At 41.8% G+C, this 15,653-nt stretch overlaps 1 protein-coding gene across 2 annotated transcripts in view; it reads left to right on the top strand.

Moving 5' to 3' along the window:
- SHC4 (SHC adaptor protein 4) overlaps window positions 1–15,653 on the top strand; it is a 76,065-nt gene that overhangs the window by 50,605 nt on the left and 9,807 nt on the right. For both annotated transcript variants that reach the window (XM_032762986.1, XM_032762978.1), the window contains 6 exons: window positions 1,132–1,195; window positions 2,124–2,243; window positions 4,173–4,226; window positions 9,367–9,418; window positions 11,483–11,609; window positions 15,278–15,455. In XM_032762986.1, coding sequence (XP_032618877.1) covers window positions 1,132–1,195; window positions 2,124–2,243; window positions 4,173–4,226; window positions 9,367–9,418; window positions 11,483–11,609; window positions 15,278–15,455 — 595 coding nt within the window. The remainder of the gene's footprint in view (window positions 1–1,131; window positions 1,196–2,123; window positions 2,244–4,172; window positions 4,227–9,366; window positions 9,419–11,482; window positions 11,610–15,277; window positions 15,456–15,653) is intronic.

The raw sequence follows: 15,653 nt of genomic DNA, 5'->3' as shown, positions 1-15,653 counted from the left end.
ATTGCTTGTTTACCAAGACAGAGGGATTTTTGATTTTGGAATGTTTGCTGTTTTGAGACTGAGCTGACTTTTTGTCCTAGTCAAGCTGTCTAAAACAGTCCCCAGATAAAAGGTAAGATGTGCTTATGCTGAACACCTCCATTGTAGTAGGTTTGTTTTTTTTCCATTGTCTCCAGCAAGATACATTATTTTGCCCAGCAACTGTGCCATCCTGGATCAGGATAATTAAATGCTACATTGCATGTTAAAAGTGATAATCGAAGTGATTTTAAACCAGAAGTTTCTTTGATGAAGTGTGGAAAATAAATACAGCATGCCACTTTGCTATATGAAGTGTGTAATTTATCTGTCTTTGATGTAGGCCCGTAAGCACTGTAAGTGATTTATGAGTTATACCCTTCCGTTCTGCTTCATAAATGGGAAGTGCCTAAAGAGAATACTTGAAAGTGAGAAAAGGGGTTTTACCATGGGAAATTCCTGTTAGAGAAAGAAATCTGAACTGATACCCCAGAGCTGAAAAACCTTGAGAGAGGACAAGTAGAAGCAGAAGCCAGCTCTGGATTTCCCCTCTGTCCCTTATTTCTACCATGTACCACATCAAAACTCAAGATCCAAACTACCCCACATTTGAAGGGGAGAGGCTTTGAAGTCCAGATTCCAATTTTGCAACTCATGCACACTGTTCTTAAACAGAGATGGGCTCATCTGAGATTTACAGAGAGCAGTTTCCTGCTTAGACAAATCTAGCACGGCTGACTACAGCTCTTGCACTATTGATGCCACCACTCTTGGGAAAGGGCTTCAAAATTTCTAATGTAGAAGCTACCCCTGAGAATCCCAGTTTGAGTTTGGTCATGGTAAGGTTCACAATACTCCCAAACTAGCTTGCCTGGCCATCAGGTGGGGGAGTGTAACTTGCTGGGACGGTTGTGGAATCTAGTCAGACACAACTGCTACTCCTGTGAAATGTTCACCATGTACTGTGGACAGTAAAAACAAACCAAAATAACTGCTAGGAGCCTTAAGTGTGTAAGGGTGGAACTGTGACTATAAATCACCAGTCTCCTGACCTTTTTGGAGCGGATGCTTGTTAAATGGTCAATAGTTTGTGCTGTCTTTTCTATTCTGCAGGGAAGCAATAAGCCGACTGTGCGAAGCTGTATCAGGAACAAATGGCGCTATAAAAAAGCGGAAGGTAAATATTGCATTAGTGGGACATGTTTTCCTTTTTATAGCTGTTTTTTATGGGTTAGATGATACCCTAGCAGGATTCAGCCCACCATGAAATTCATGCAAGTTCTGTTCAGCTGCATGTTATAAACAGAGTATTTACAATACACTATTTAAAACTACTCATTATCTGATGAGCAATAATAGTGCTGTGTCCTAAAAGGTTAATACCCTGCCAGACACTTCTGTTCACACCCAGATGTCCCAATTCCCAGTGCTTTGCCACAACCAGGTTTTGGTTGAAAAACAAAACAGAGGTTTTTTTATGGGTAAGGAGACTGAGTTAATTGATTTTCCCTGATTAAAAGTTTAAAAACTACCAGAATAACAGTGGCTAGTGGTCACCATCACTCATTGATTCAGTGAGGAGTGATATTGGCACTCCATGTTGTGCTGTACTAGGTTACTTGGAAGTTGTAGGTTTCTGTCAGAAACTCTGGAGTGTCGTAGGGAGGGTAACTCACACTGACCACATTCTTGTTATAACCTGGGAAACAAATACATTGGAGAATTTCCTTGTTGACTCGGAAACATTTTGTCCCCAAGAAAAGAAGCAGAATTAAATTTATAAATTACTCGTTATAAATTATTCACTCAGCTTTATCACTTATGAACTCTTTGGTGTTTGGTTTTTTAAAGTTTTTAGTTTATTGTTGTTAATGTACAGGAATGTTGCATAGAGATATTAAGAAACCTTAATCATAGCCTGTATGTCTTACCTTTAAAAGCCCCATCTGAGTGTGATCAACATCTTATCATCATCTGTGTCTTTATTTTGTTCAGATTCTGGAAATGATAATCATAGGTTATAAAATCTACTTGACCCTGGTATAAGGCTGTCTGTGATACATGAAGTTTAAAGTACGTTTTTTCGTTTTTGTTTTTGTTTATAGCCTCCAGTTAAATTTCTGTCTTCTGTGCTTGGCAAAAGTAACCTTCAGTTTTCTGGCATGAATATAAAACTGATCATCTCCATGAGCAGTCTTACTTTGATGAATGTTGATACCCAGCAGGTAGGATCTTTATAGGTCAGTTATTTTCTGAGGTTTCCTTCCATCCATGTTAATATGTTTTCTTCTTCCTTTAGATGCAGATAGCTGTGGTTTAAGAATGAACAGGTGCTGGAGAGGGAAAGCAAAACTATTCAGCTTTAGATTATAAGCCTTGTAAAGATTAGCCAGAGTTGGCCTCTGAATTTAAAGGGAAGAAAGCGGTGGAGAAATTTGACATTTGTCACATGTACTTTGTGTTTATAATAGTGTCTTTTATCTGGAAGCATCCCTAAGCACTTGACAAACAGTGTCTCTCTGCGTTTATGCATATACCTCTGCCTGTTCATTTGTATGGTGCCTAATAGGGCTGCAGTGCAGATTGGAATCTCTTCTTACTCCCCAAAATAAATATTTAATAACAATAATGGGTCATATGACTGGTCGATGTTAGAGAGCTTTGGCAGTTCCCCTGGAACAAAGCTGCCCTAGAGTGACTGACTTGAAGTCCAGGGGCTCTCCTGTAGCACCCCCTCCTGGAAACCCCAGGGTATGGTCTCAATGATACTGTGGCCATAGGCAGGTAGCAAAACTTAGAGCAGCCCTAAGGCTAGTGCAAAGTTGTCCAAAGCTGGTTTAAGGCTGTGCTAATGTGTGTTTATTGTCAGTTATCACATGCATTTGCTGATTCTGCAGGATATGTGGAGCTAGATGCCTATGGGGCTGAAGTCTGACTTGGAGCTGGGATGTGATTCTATTTTTGGATCACAGTAGCAACACAGCTCCGTAAGATGACCACCTTAGTTGTGCTTAACCTTTTGTCCTGGTTTCAACTGTTTTAGTATTTTCTGATACAGAGCTTCACTGAACAGATGGTGTCTGGGAGCTAGGTTCTAACTCCCTGATTCTGTGGGCCAGCCCTGGCTGTCCCACATTGTAGAGCTGCTGCCAGGCACCTCTAAGTTGTGCCATTGCCAAAAGCGTCTTTAGTAGAGTTGACCCTGTGCAAGTGAAAGATAGTCATGGGCAAAGTGGAGCTCCATCACACAGTCCCCTCACTCTGGCTGCCTCCTACCCGGGGAGAGGCAAAGGTGCAGGGCACCAAGAGAGTTCTTTTTACCCCAGGGGAATTGCACCATTCAGAAGTGCAAAGGGACCAAATCCCAGCTAAAGAATCTGGCCCCAAATGTACTAATGCTTTCTCAGTTACTTTGAATTATGGGAATTCAGGGCACTGTCTCGCTGTTGTTTTTAGCCCCTATTTACTGGATTTGGTAAATTGAAAATCCAATATATTCAGTTCTTTCATTTCCCCCACATTCCATGTTTGCCTGCTTGCTTAATCAATTGCAGTTGGTTCTAATAAAGAACTGTGTGTTCATTGCGATGAGGTAATGCATGAACCTAAGAAAAATTGATGCCTGATCCAGCTAGAGTGATTTATGACAAATAAAAGAACCGTATTAGTGTAGAGAGTGAATATTGTCAGACCACAAACACCGGAGAGCCCTGTTCATGAAAAAAGTCTTCCATCAGCTGACTTCTTGTGTGCCTTTATGAATAACTGTCAGTGACATTTAACTGAACTCATTTGGCTTTTAGGTTTAATCACGGATTTGTAAAGCCACCTTTCTCTCTCTTCACGTAGCCCCAAGTTCCCAATATTCAGTTTATTAATTATATAAAAAATCAACAGCTGAATTCATTTTGAAAAATCCCTAATGGCTGCTGGGAATTAAGAAGTCAGAGATCATGCTGTACTGTATGTGAATCTGATGGTTTCTGGGTGTGTTCCCATCTTGAAGTTCTCTCATAGGAAAATTGTATGATGCGCATATTATTGGATCAGGTTTTCATGAGCTAGGCCCTGTATTACTTTCTCTACAGGGTTATCTGGTACTTTTTATATGTACAGCACATGGACACTCCTAATTGACTGCTTGTATTTCTCAGATTATTGCCAACCACCACATGCAGTCCATCTCATTTGCCTCTGGAGGTGATCCAGTAAGTATAGATTTGTAAGATATATTTCTGTAAGCATAAGGATTAATTACAAGACTAAAAGTACCTGCAGTTACTCTACTTTGTCCCCTCCTATCTCCAGTTAAATTGCACGTACACCGTACTTGACATTTCTGAGTCATTACACGTAGGACAAGGAAAGTGGTTAGAGCAGAGGACTGAGATTTTGGACTCTTAAGTGCTATTCCTGGCTCTGCCATAGACTTGCTGCATATATAGAACACTTAATATGTCTTTATCTTTTTCTCTGTCTTCAAAATGAGCTCAACCTGCCCTTGGGTTCTGTGAAGCCGGCAGCCATGGTTCCCCCTGCCCTGATTTGGGGGACCTAGAAATGGGAATGTATGAACATAGAAATTGTCAAATTGGATCAGATCTGTGGTCCGCCAGTCCGGTCTCCTATCATCAGCTGTGGCCAGCACCAAAGGCTTCAGAGGAAGGTGCAAAATAGCCTGCAGTAGGCAGCAATGGGACAATTTGTGCAGCCTGGGAGAGGGAGGTTTTCTCCAAATCCCTAATAGTTACAGTTTGGCTTAAGTCCTTAAGCAAAAGAGGATTTATATCCTTTCCTAAACTACTTTTAAAATATTTGTTATAACTAGATATTCTTGTTATCCATATACATGTCTCTTTTAATCGTTATTTTCTTTGCTTCAGCAGCATCCTGTGGCCATGAGTTCCACAATGTAACTGAATTGTGTGGACAAATATTTCCTTTGATCAGTTTTGAATTTGTGGCCTTTCAATTGCATTGACTGTCCCCTGTCTCTTGCATTATGAGACAGAGAAAGCAGAAGTTCCTGAACTGCCTTCTCAGTACTGTTGAATTGTAAACGAGAATCTCATCTTTCATTCATAAATGTCCATTCTCTCCTTTTTGGCTTTGAACATGTAAACTGATCAGGCAATATAAAGCAGATGGAAGGCTGCCCTAAGTGGGCAGCTGGGCATTCCCATTGTGTAGAGAATCCCTCGGTGGTATAAAGCCAACCGAGCTAGCACTCTATGACCTGCTCCTAGCCCCCTTGGTGTAAGGGGATTTCTGGGGTTGGAGCGGTGTGGCCAGGGAAGGCTGTGCTCTGGCAATCCTGGACGAGCAGAGTGGACCTAAGGGTGCTGCTACTACAGTGGTAACTGAACCTTGAGGCTACTCCATATCTGGAAGCCAAACTGGCCTCCGACTGCCACCAAGTGCCTTTGAAGCCATTCTTGACCCTCGCCTTTGGTGTGGCAATGAGCACAGTTTTTCTAGAGCAGATCTGGCCCTTGAAATTCTGCTTGTACCACCTATCTGATAAGGTAATAGTGGAGGTATGAGAATAGGAATATTACCTTGCCTGTGTTTTTATATATGTATAAAAGGTGGTGGGGAATTCTTTGGTCCAAGACTTTGTTCTGAAGTTCTTCAAATCATTAGAGATGGGGCTGATCCAAAGACCTAAATCCTAACTTCTGACTTTGGGGAAGTTCAGAGCCAAATGTTGCAGCTTAAGTCCCTCTTTACTTTTAATTAAAACACATTGAATTTAGGTTCACAGCTCAGTAAAGTTCACTCTGAATCATATCAGCAGCAGTTACTTTACTTTGCTGTAACATGCAAATTCTTTGCCTGCCAGTAAAGGTGTCACACCATGTATGCTGGATGGTAGTTTTCTGCACTGCTGAATGCTGCCTGAATTCAAATGGAAGAGACCATGGAATAATGATGCCTGATTTGGGAACAGCTTTATGGCTTTTTGTTCATTTGATTGGGGAGGGTGTTGGGTGGATTTCGGGGAGGGCACTATTATTTAACTAACTTACATGGAAGTGTAACCAGTTTTCTTAATAGTTTAAATTTCAAAAACTGGCTTTAGCCCATCTTTAGATAATCTAGATAGGGTGTACTTTCTAGCAAGTATTAGATTTCTAAATACAGTTTCTCTTTATTTTGCATAACTTTTTCCATTTTGAAAATATTGGGATACATTTTCAGGGCTCTGCTCAGCAAATTAGATACAGAATTCCCATGGCCGCCTTATTTATTTGTTCAGCCTGAAGCCGTGTTGTGCTGTGAAATCATCAGATCTCACAGGATAAGCAGGGGTGGGTGTTGTCGGTATTTAGAGGGAAGAACTCTAATGAACACATACAGAAGGTACTGTAAAAGGTGGTGCTGGTGATTCAGTAGGTCACACTCTTCCCTCTTAGGCCTGGTGTACACTCAAAAGTTAGGACAACATAACTACAGTGCTCAATGAGTGCCATAACTATGCCAACCCAACCTCTGGTGCAGCTGGAGCTAGTTTGATGGAAGAATTCTTCCATTGACCTAGCTGCTGTTGCTCGTGGAGGTGAAGTTCCTAAACCAGTGGAAAACCCTCTTCTGTGGCTGTAGGAAGTGTCTACTCTACAACGCTACAGAAACATAGCTATGGCACTGTAGCTCTGCCACTGTAGTGTCTGTAATGTAGACGTAGCCTCAGTCAGAGCTGAAGGAATGCTCCAGCATGGATGAGAAGCACTGGGCTCCATGAGTCAGAGACATTTGCATGATATGTCAAATGGAGGTACAGCCCACTTGAGGTCACTAGTGGCACTTTACTTAAGAATAAGGATGTGAATCCTGGTGGCCAGATGCCATTTTGGGTAATTACAACCACATTTTTTCTTACAATTTCAACTGGATATGGTATTCCTCACTTCCTGTCCCAGAGCCCAATGCTATAAGGTGCTTAGCACGATGTGGGAAGGTGTTCAACAGCTTGCAGGATTAGGCATCTAAACTTTGTAATGTTGCTATGCACTGTGAAATAGCGGCTGTGTTCTACTCCAAAGGTGGCTGCCTTTCAGTGCTGAATGAAAGCATTCATGAATGTGTGCAACCTTTGTAAAGATACAACAAAAAACATCTGGTATTTTTCTAGTTAATTGCTAACTGTGGCTGCACATCTAATTCGTACTGAAAATGTACCCCAGACTATGTCTGAGCTTTTAAAAATCAGAGAGAAATTGAGGAAACTGAGTTCACAAAATTTATTTAATAAGAAAATGTTGGCTTCATTTGCATCCACAACAGTTAATTTGGGTGCTTTTTAAAATAAACATCGACAAGTTATGTTGACCCCAAGCTCACTTCTTTCATAATTGAGCAATATTAAATGATTATTCTTGTGGCATTACAAACAAGGGCTTTTATTTCCTGCCAGTTGATTGCATCTTCTGTAGAGAGCCATGCCTTGAACTGCAAAGTGCACTCTCCCTACCTTTGCCTCAAGGATCCAAGATAACAAAATGCATCTTTAATTATTAAAATAATGCTATTCATTACATCTCCATTTTACTGCAACACTGAATTATCAACTGGCTCTCTTGCTTTTGTACATTCTCTACATGTTTTATTTTTCTATGTCAGTCACCGTTTGCTGGTTTTGTACTAAAAAATAATGTTTCAATATTAGTCGTGGCCAGAGTCTGGAACAACCAGACTGAATACTTAGGCCTGTCTTCTCATCTCAGTGTTAATCCAGGCTAATTCCAGTTGACTTCAGTGGAATTACCTGGGATTTACACAGTGGTGTAACAGAGATCTGACTTCAGCCCATTGAATTTCATATTTTAGTTCTTCTTTGAGATGTTCTTTTTAAAAAAATCTGCATAATGGGCAAAATTCTAATCTGCCATCTGCAGTGCTTGGCTCGCTAGTTTGTGTTCTGCTCTTGAACTCCCACAGGCAGTGAGCTAACTGACTTCCACTGAAGCGGAGAGCACTCTGCTCTCTTGAATTAGGTCTAATACGCTTTAGAACCTTGCATAACAAGTGAAGAGGACAACTTTGTCCATTGACGGATCATTTGAACGACTGCTTCTTCTATAACAGAATTAAGAATGCAGAGTATAATTTATTTAGTATACAAAGAATGTAAAATAAAGAAATTCCTGCATTTTTGGCTGAGGGAGGGGAATTAGCACTTCAATATACAAAACAAATTTCTGTTCCTTTCAATGCACTAGGCTGACTACTGTTTGCTTTTCCTAAGCATCTAACTAAGGGCTTGGCTACACTGGAGAGTTGCAGCACTGGTGAAGGGGTTACCGCGCTGCAACTCACTCTGTGTACACACTTACAAAGCCCAGCCAGTGCTGCAACTCTCTGGCTGCAGCGCTGGCTGTACACCTGGTCTGATTGGGGTGTAGCGATTCCAGCGCTGGTGATGCAGCGCTGCTCATCAGGTGTGGACACCAACAGCGCTGTTATTGGCCTCCAGGGTATAAGAGGTTCCAGAATTCCTGTCCCACAACAACCGGAAGAACGGAACGTACTGCTCTAAAACAACCAGCTGCTCTTTGCTCCAGCGAGCAAGCGAGCCCAGGCAGGGGAAATTGCTTTGGAGTTCACAGCTGTTGTTTGAGGCGAGAGGGGAGTCCATATTGAGCCAGCCTGCTTATGTGGTCTGAAGGCTATTTGAGGGAGTGATAATTTGCATTTAGTGAATAAGAGAGGGTGGGGGAAGGGTCAAAATTTTAAATGATTGAGTAGCTGTTGTGTATCTTAGTCCTTAGAACTTGCAAGCAGGAGCTCAAACAGCTGCTAGTGTTGCTTGAGGAGAAACAGCACGGCGGGGGCTGGGGAAGGGAGGAGTCCGTCAAGAATCTGCTTCTGTTGAAGTTCTTTTTGCATTTAGATTGATTGCGAAGAGGGTGGGGAAATGGCCAGAATTTGCAAGGCAGGGAGCTGTCACAGTGTCTTCTCCAAAATCACTCTCTCTGTCTCCCCCACGCTCCGCTGTCACATGACGCCACCCCACCGCCCCTCTTTTGGAAAAGCACGTTGCAGCCACTGAACGCTGGGATAGCTGCCCACAATCCCACTCCCAACAGCGCTGCAAATGTGGCCACACTGCAGCGCTGGTAGCTGTCAGTGTGGCCACACTGCAGCACTGTTCCTACACAGCTGTACGACCACAGCTGTAACTCCCAGCGCTGCACATTTCCAAGTGTAGCCAAGCCCTGAGTATCATTTCTGAAGCTGAAGGGAGAGCCTAAATTTATCCTTCTGTGCTCACTTACACTATTTAGTTTGTTGACAATGGTGCTTTAATGACTCACTTGAAAGACATTTGTTTGTTTTTGTTGTTTTTAGGATACAACAGACTACGTTGCATATGTAGCTAAAGATCCTGTTAATCAGCGAGGTATGAAAATATTTTTAGATTAAAGTATTTTGTCCTATCTCTACTGTGCAATTACATGAGCTTTAATGTGCCTGTGATACAGAACAGCTTGATATTCTGTCCATTTCAGGGTTGTAGTATAATTTCACTATTTGGTCAATGGGGTGATAGTGTTGTCTGGACTACTCATGCACCACAATAAGAATCTTCAGGCGTGACTTAACTCCTGTTAACTATCAAACTCCACGAATGAGAAGACACTTGCATTCTGCTGCTCTCCCATCTTTCCAAGCAGGAGTGGCAGCTCTGGTCACAATCTCTGTGCTGGCTGAAAGGAAGGGAATTTATGCCTGCACCGTTGCAAACTGAGCTGCTCCAGTTGAAGTTTCAAGGAGAGGAAAAGGTTTTGGTGATTTTTGTCTTGTAATTTCTGATATTCCCCAAATCTCTTAATGGAATTACAGCCCATGCAGTTTAGGTGCTTTCACTTTTATTCACCTAGTCTGTTTGAATACCAGTCTGCTGCCTCATCCGTGGAGGTCATCATTGCATCTTTTGCATTACTTATTTAAGAACAGTTATACAGTGAACAGCAGGTCACGTCAGTAAAATTTTGGAGCCAGCCAGCAACTGATGACCATTGCTAACAAAATAATACTGTGATTTAGGGGAAAAAAAAAAAAAAGCCCCATTCTAGTGGCACTGCAACAGGCAAAACACTGACCACACAACTCTGCAGGAGCATCTCACAGGCAGTGCAAATGCAGGCAGTGGGACGAGACAAGAGGGATTGGAGTGGTCAGAGTAATTCTATTTCCTTCTTCAATGTACTGACTAGCATCTACTTTGTACAGCAGCCCACTAGCAGATGGACTGGTGAGACTTGCTCAGGTGTATGTGAGATCATTTGTCCCTTCAGTGGCTGGCCTATAGAAGATAAAACCTCTAACACTGCTCTACCTAGTTTCCCTTTAGTTCAGGTAGCAGGAAACTACATTTGTTAGAGCTGGAGGTTTTGGGTATCATCACTGCTTATGACTACTAAGTCTACATGATCACAGTATGTAAAACGACTGACTACTGAGATGTCCTCTATGGTTAAGGAATCGTTTCCAGGGAAGGTTGGGCTGATATTTATGACCCTCATTTTGTAGCTATGTCATCTTTATTCTGATACTTGAGAAAATGACTAAGTCAATGAGTTACGGCACTCCAAAATCTATTCATTTGTGGTTTCAGTGACATTTAGTATTAAGCATTCAGGTATGAATGCAGTAACATATTAAAAACCACTGTAAAATCAGTGCTTGTGTTTGTATTGCACTAGTGAATTATACTACCATTTGGAAAGTAGACTTGAGATTGAGGCTTGCATTTTAGGCCACAGGCTGGTATCAGCTGAGGCAGTCATGGTCTAAGGTTCTCTGTAGGATGTAGTGTACTGTACTGGCCAGCGTGATCTCACAGTGCCATCTAGTGACTGATCTGTAAAAGAGTTGCTCCTTTGAGACCTACGGCCAGATTTTAAATGCATAGCACCCAAAATTGGAGGCAGATTTTCAAAGATTTCAGTTTCCTTTTAAGCATCTAAATAAGGGACAGATTTTCAGAAGACCTCTGGGCCCAGCATGCCTAACATGCTGAAGTCTTATTTTGGACTTTTGGTTTAAATGAATGCTATTGGAAAATCTGACTCTTAATGCATAGCAGTCAAAAAGAGGAAGAGAGATCAAGGACGATATAAGAAAAACAAAGCAGAAAACATAAACACAGGTTTAGATTCTTTTGTCAAGTTGTAGATTTATATTAAAATTAAAACACATGCAAGGTGGTTTTCTTAACACATCAAAAGCGAAATCAACATGGTCTTCTCAAATTATTTAGCTATTTCCTCTATACTTCATCTCTGGATTTACTGATGTAAGAACTTTCTCTGAATATTTTCTTATAAGCTAAGTGAACATGTTTTATGAAAGTGTCTTTTTGTTCTGTGTTTATAGAGCACCAAGCACAATAGGCTCCTTGCTGCTATAATGCAAATAATACATAACAGTGTTTTAAAAACATTTTTGCATCACTTTGTAGCATGCCATATATTGGAATGTCCCAGTGGAATGGCTCAGGATGTAATAAATACCATCGGGCAGGCTTTTGAGCTCCGATTCAAGCAATACTTGAAGAATCCTTCTACTCTGATTACTTCCAATGAAAGGTCAGTACAGTGTTTTCTAGTAAACTGACTATTGCTCCTCTGCTCTAAGGATGAATATAGGCTATAGGGACTGACCCCCTAAAGAAGATGCCTTGTTCATGGCATTCTTTCAGACACACACAGACTTTATTTTAAAAAAAACAACAACCCTGTACACACAGTATATAACAGACCAAGTTTTCCTGCTTCTAATGCACTCCCATTTGTACAAGTGTAACTGAGAACTGAATTCAGCCTTATTCTCCCTTCTCCAAATAGCCTTATTTTAAATTACGCATGTAAACTGAGTGAGCATTACCAAATAGGGACAGAGTAAGTGAAATGAGCAAGTTCTGCTCTCTAAATATTGTGCTTACCTTGAACTCCAACCTCAGCTGTTCCAAGTTTATGTTCAGTACAGCTCTAGAGAGGGGGTTGGTGGGGGGAAAGGTAACTCTTAGCCACCTTTCTGCTCTCCTGATTCTGGCCCTGTTGGGAGCCGAAATTCTATCTGACCTGACTTAGAGCAGCCTCACATACTGAAATAAACACAAGTGCAACTTGGAATTTGAATGTGTGAAGGGTGTACCTGGAGTTCTGCACTTAGCTACATTATTAAAAATAGAGGGGCTAGATTATTACTTGGACTATATGCCTGCAGATGGGAATAAGGGCAAGTAAGAATGCTTCTCCAAGGGCTGTGCAGACTCTGGTGTGGGCACACAGGAGTAAGCACAAGCTCATTCTCCACAGCAGCTGGGCAGGGAGTAGGCTGGGAATTGTCAGACACTTAGCTTCACCCCTCCATATGCCCTGACCAACACAGCAGAGAAATCCTAGGGACACATACAATCTCAGCCTATCGGTCTGACATCTCCTTGCAGATGTCCACTCATCAACTGAAACCTAACATGGCCAAAACCCGAGTGCCTGGTGTTTCCCCCAAAGCCCTCCCCTTTCCTTATCCCAGCAAGCAACACCACTATCCTCCTTGTTGCTCAAGTCCGTCATCTTGGCTTTATCTTTGGCTTTGTCTTCGGCTTTGAACCACGGTTACAGGCCCAGGTCTAAATCTTGCTGCTACTTTCTGCACAACAGCTCCAAGAGCCAACCTTTTCTTCCTGCCCATGCTGCCAAGACTCTGGTCCAAGCCCTGATCATCGCATGCTTTCACTGCTCTAATCTCCTGCTGTCTGCCTTCGGTGCCTGCAACCTTGTCCCCCTAAAGTCTATTAAAACATGGCTGTGAAGATCATCTTGGCTTGTTGCTCTGAGTTTGTTGCCGCTCTCCCATCTTTAAGTTTCTCCATTGGTTCCCCCATCTCCATTGCATCAGACACAAACTTCTTGTCCTTACTTTCAAAACCCCCTGCAGTTTATCCCCTGCCCACCTCTCCAACCTATCATAGCAAGGTTGATCCACACTTTCACTCTGCCCATGATGTCAGCCTCAATCACCTGCTTCTTTAACAAGCACTTACATGCTTTCTCCCGTGCTGCCCGTTACGAGTGAGAAAAGCTCCCAGTCTGAATCTGCAAAGCTGCCACTATCTTCCTTCAGCTCCCTATTCAAAACTAACCTCTGCTTCAACACGTAAAGGACACTGCAAGTTGGTAGTCACTAGGCAGGTGGCAAATTGTGGTCACTGCTACTGAATGGCTGAGAACTGCACACATCCTATTGTCTTTGTCACGTTGCCCTCTTAGAGCAAGGACTACCTTTTTTATAATGTCGTGTACAGTGTCTTGCAGAATGAGACCCAACCAGGTTGTGACCTTTATGTGCTACCACAATAGAAACGTTAAAAAATGTTACCCGTTTTTGATCTGGGCTGTTGGACAAAATTTGGGAGCTTGAGTTGTTTAAGTTAGGAAGATAAGCTGGTGATGGAGCCAGGTGTTTCTTTGATGCAGTCCTGTTTATTTTCAAAGAATGTACAGAGTCCTGTTTCCTTGACCACAGACTCAAACAACAGGGGATAGTTTATTTGTTCACAGTTCCAAGCCTCTTTCAGACAAGCACTCTCTCCCCAAAACCTCTCACCCTAGTCTTTTTCTCAGGGCCACACTCCCAGTGATTGTTCTGCTGGCTCCTTGGCTTTCTATTTCTGTTGCATTTTCCATTGCTTATGTCCCATGCACTAGACATACCACTCCGGTACAATTCGTTTCCCCCAGTCAAGTTTATCAACTCACAGCAGAACTCCCTTTGGGCACAAGGCTAACTCCTACTCCAGCCTTGCATGCGGCTTTGGTCTGGGTAAAGATCCCTACAGTTTCAACTATCTAGTCCATAAAGGTGCTTCATTGCTTTTTATAATTATCCTGAAGAAAGGCAGCTTCTATACCCACAGCTTCAGTAACGTTTAACCCAACCCACAACAATAATAACAATACCACCTTAATGATATTTTTCATTTATTAAATAATTTCTCTCCCTCCACATTCCAATACTAACCTGTTACCTCAGGGGGCAATAAGTATAAAGATGATCTTCCCTGTGAAATCATGCTAGGTTACATCATACGTAAATCACAGAAATTAGAAATGGAAATGGTTGATTAGATTATTTAGTCCAGCCTTCAGCCAGTCCAGGAGAACAGTCCCCATACAGAAGACTTCCCTCCGATAGTGCTGTGTGACTGAGTCACCCACTTCCAAACGACTGTGAATCATATAATCAAATACTTGACCTGTGTGTCACATAATCAAGTACTTGAACTTTATCTCTTTCCTGCTTGTGGCCTTTTATCCAATTATCTTCTTGTTGCACAGAGAGGTAAGATTCCAAATGCGCTGTTATTTTTGGAAGAGAGGCATAGTGCAGGAAACGCCACCTACTTTTGCAGTGTATCAGCTGAATGTTGAAGCCATCATCATTTGGTTCACGGCATGCGGGAAAATGTGCACCATTGATGATGCCATTTAGGGCTTGTCTACACAATGAGGTTATGCACATCATTGGGGTATGAATTCTAAATAAGCCCACGTAGATCCTACTGGCATGCACTCACATTTCCCTAGTGCACATTAATGGAGTCCCATTTCAAACACTACTATGTTAACACGCACACTAAGGAACTTTGAGCACACGCCAGTTAGTATGTGACACGCTTAAATGCACTATTGCACCATGTAGACAAGGCTTTAGTGTTTGCTTCCAGCTGAAAGTCTTGTTCTATTGATTGTTTTTTTTTAAATTAGACTAGATTCCACTCTGGAAAACTGTATTTGTTGTAGCCATATTTGATTTCCTAAAGCAATTCCAGGCTTATATAACTGCTGCCCAAATTCCACATGAGGTTTTGATTTCCCTTTATAAGTCCCACACACTTGCTTTATGCAGACAAGATAAGAGGTGCATTAATGAACAGCATCCACTCTGAGGGTAAAACATTGCCAAAAGTGGCTCTTGTATCATTTTCATGGCTAAGAGAATGCAGACCATCCCAATGTTAAGGAAGTATCTATGCCATCCCTGCCAACTGAGTTATGGGTGATTAAAATAAATCACAATAGCTGGGAAAATAAAGAAGTAGCTGAGTGAAAGGATTTAATCAAACAGCTTTTAACATCGGGAACAATGGCATTTGTATGGCTAGTTTTGTTGTGGACAGACTCATGGAACGTGTTTACCCTGAGAATCATTTGATTACATGGTTCGTTTCGTGTGCTGGTTCATTTTTCAGTGAAGTGATGAATCTTGATGGATCAGCTTGGAATATACAGAAGAAGGAGGATCATGAATATTACAATGAAATTCCAGGGAAAGAACCTCCTACAGGTGGACTATTAGACATGCGAATGAAAGTGCAAATAGACCAAAGGGAAAACTGTCCCATACAATGTGAAAAGCAATACTGTTTGGTAAGCATGTTTATTTCAGGTATTTCTATTCACTACTGTTCTTGGGAAGGGATAATAACTTACTGTGGTGGAGAGCATATGAACATAACCACAACCAAATCCTACTTGGCTTGGGAAGGGGTTTTTAGGTCAGTTTTAATTACACTTAGCACATATTTGAATCTCAAAGCACTTTATCGACATTAACTGATTCATCCT

Source organism: Chelonoidis abingdonii, chromosome 9 (assembly GCF_003597395.2).
Source record: "Chelonoidis abingdonii isolate Lonesome George chromosome 9, CheloAbing_2.0, whole genome shotgun sequence".
NCBI lineage: Eukaryota > Metazoa > Chordata > Testudines > Testudinidae > Chelonoidis > Chelonoidis abingdonii.
Note: the sequence above shows the minus strand (reverse complement) of the source record. Positions and strands in the feature narration are given on the sequence as shown.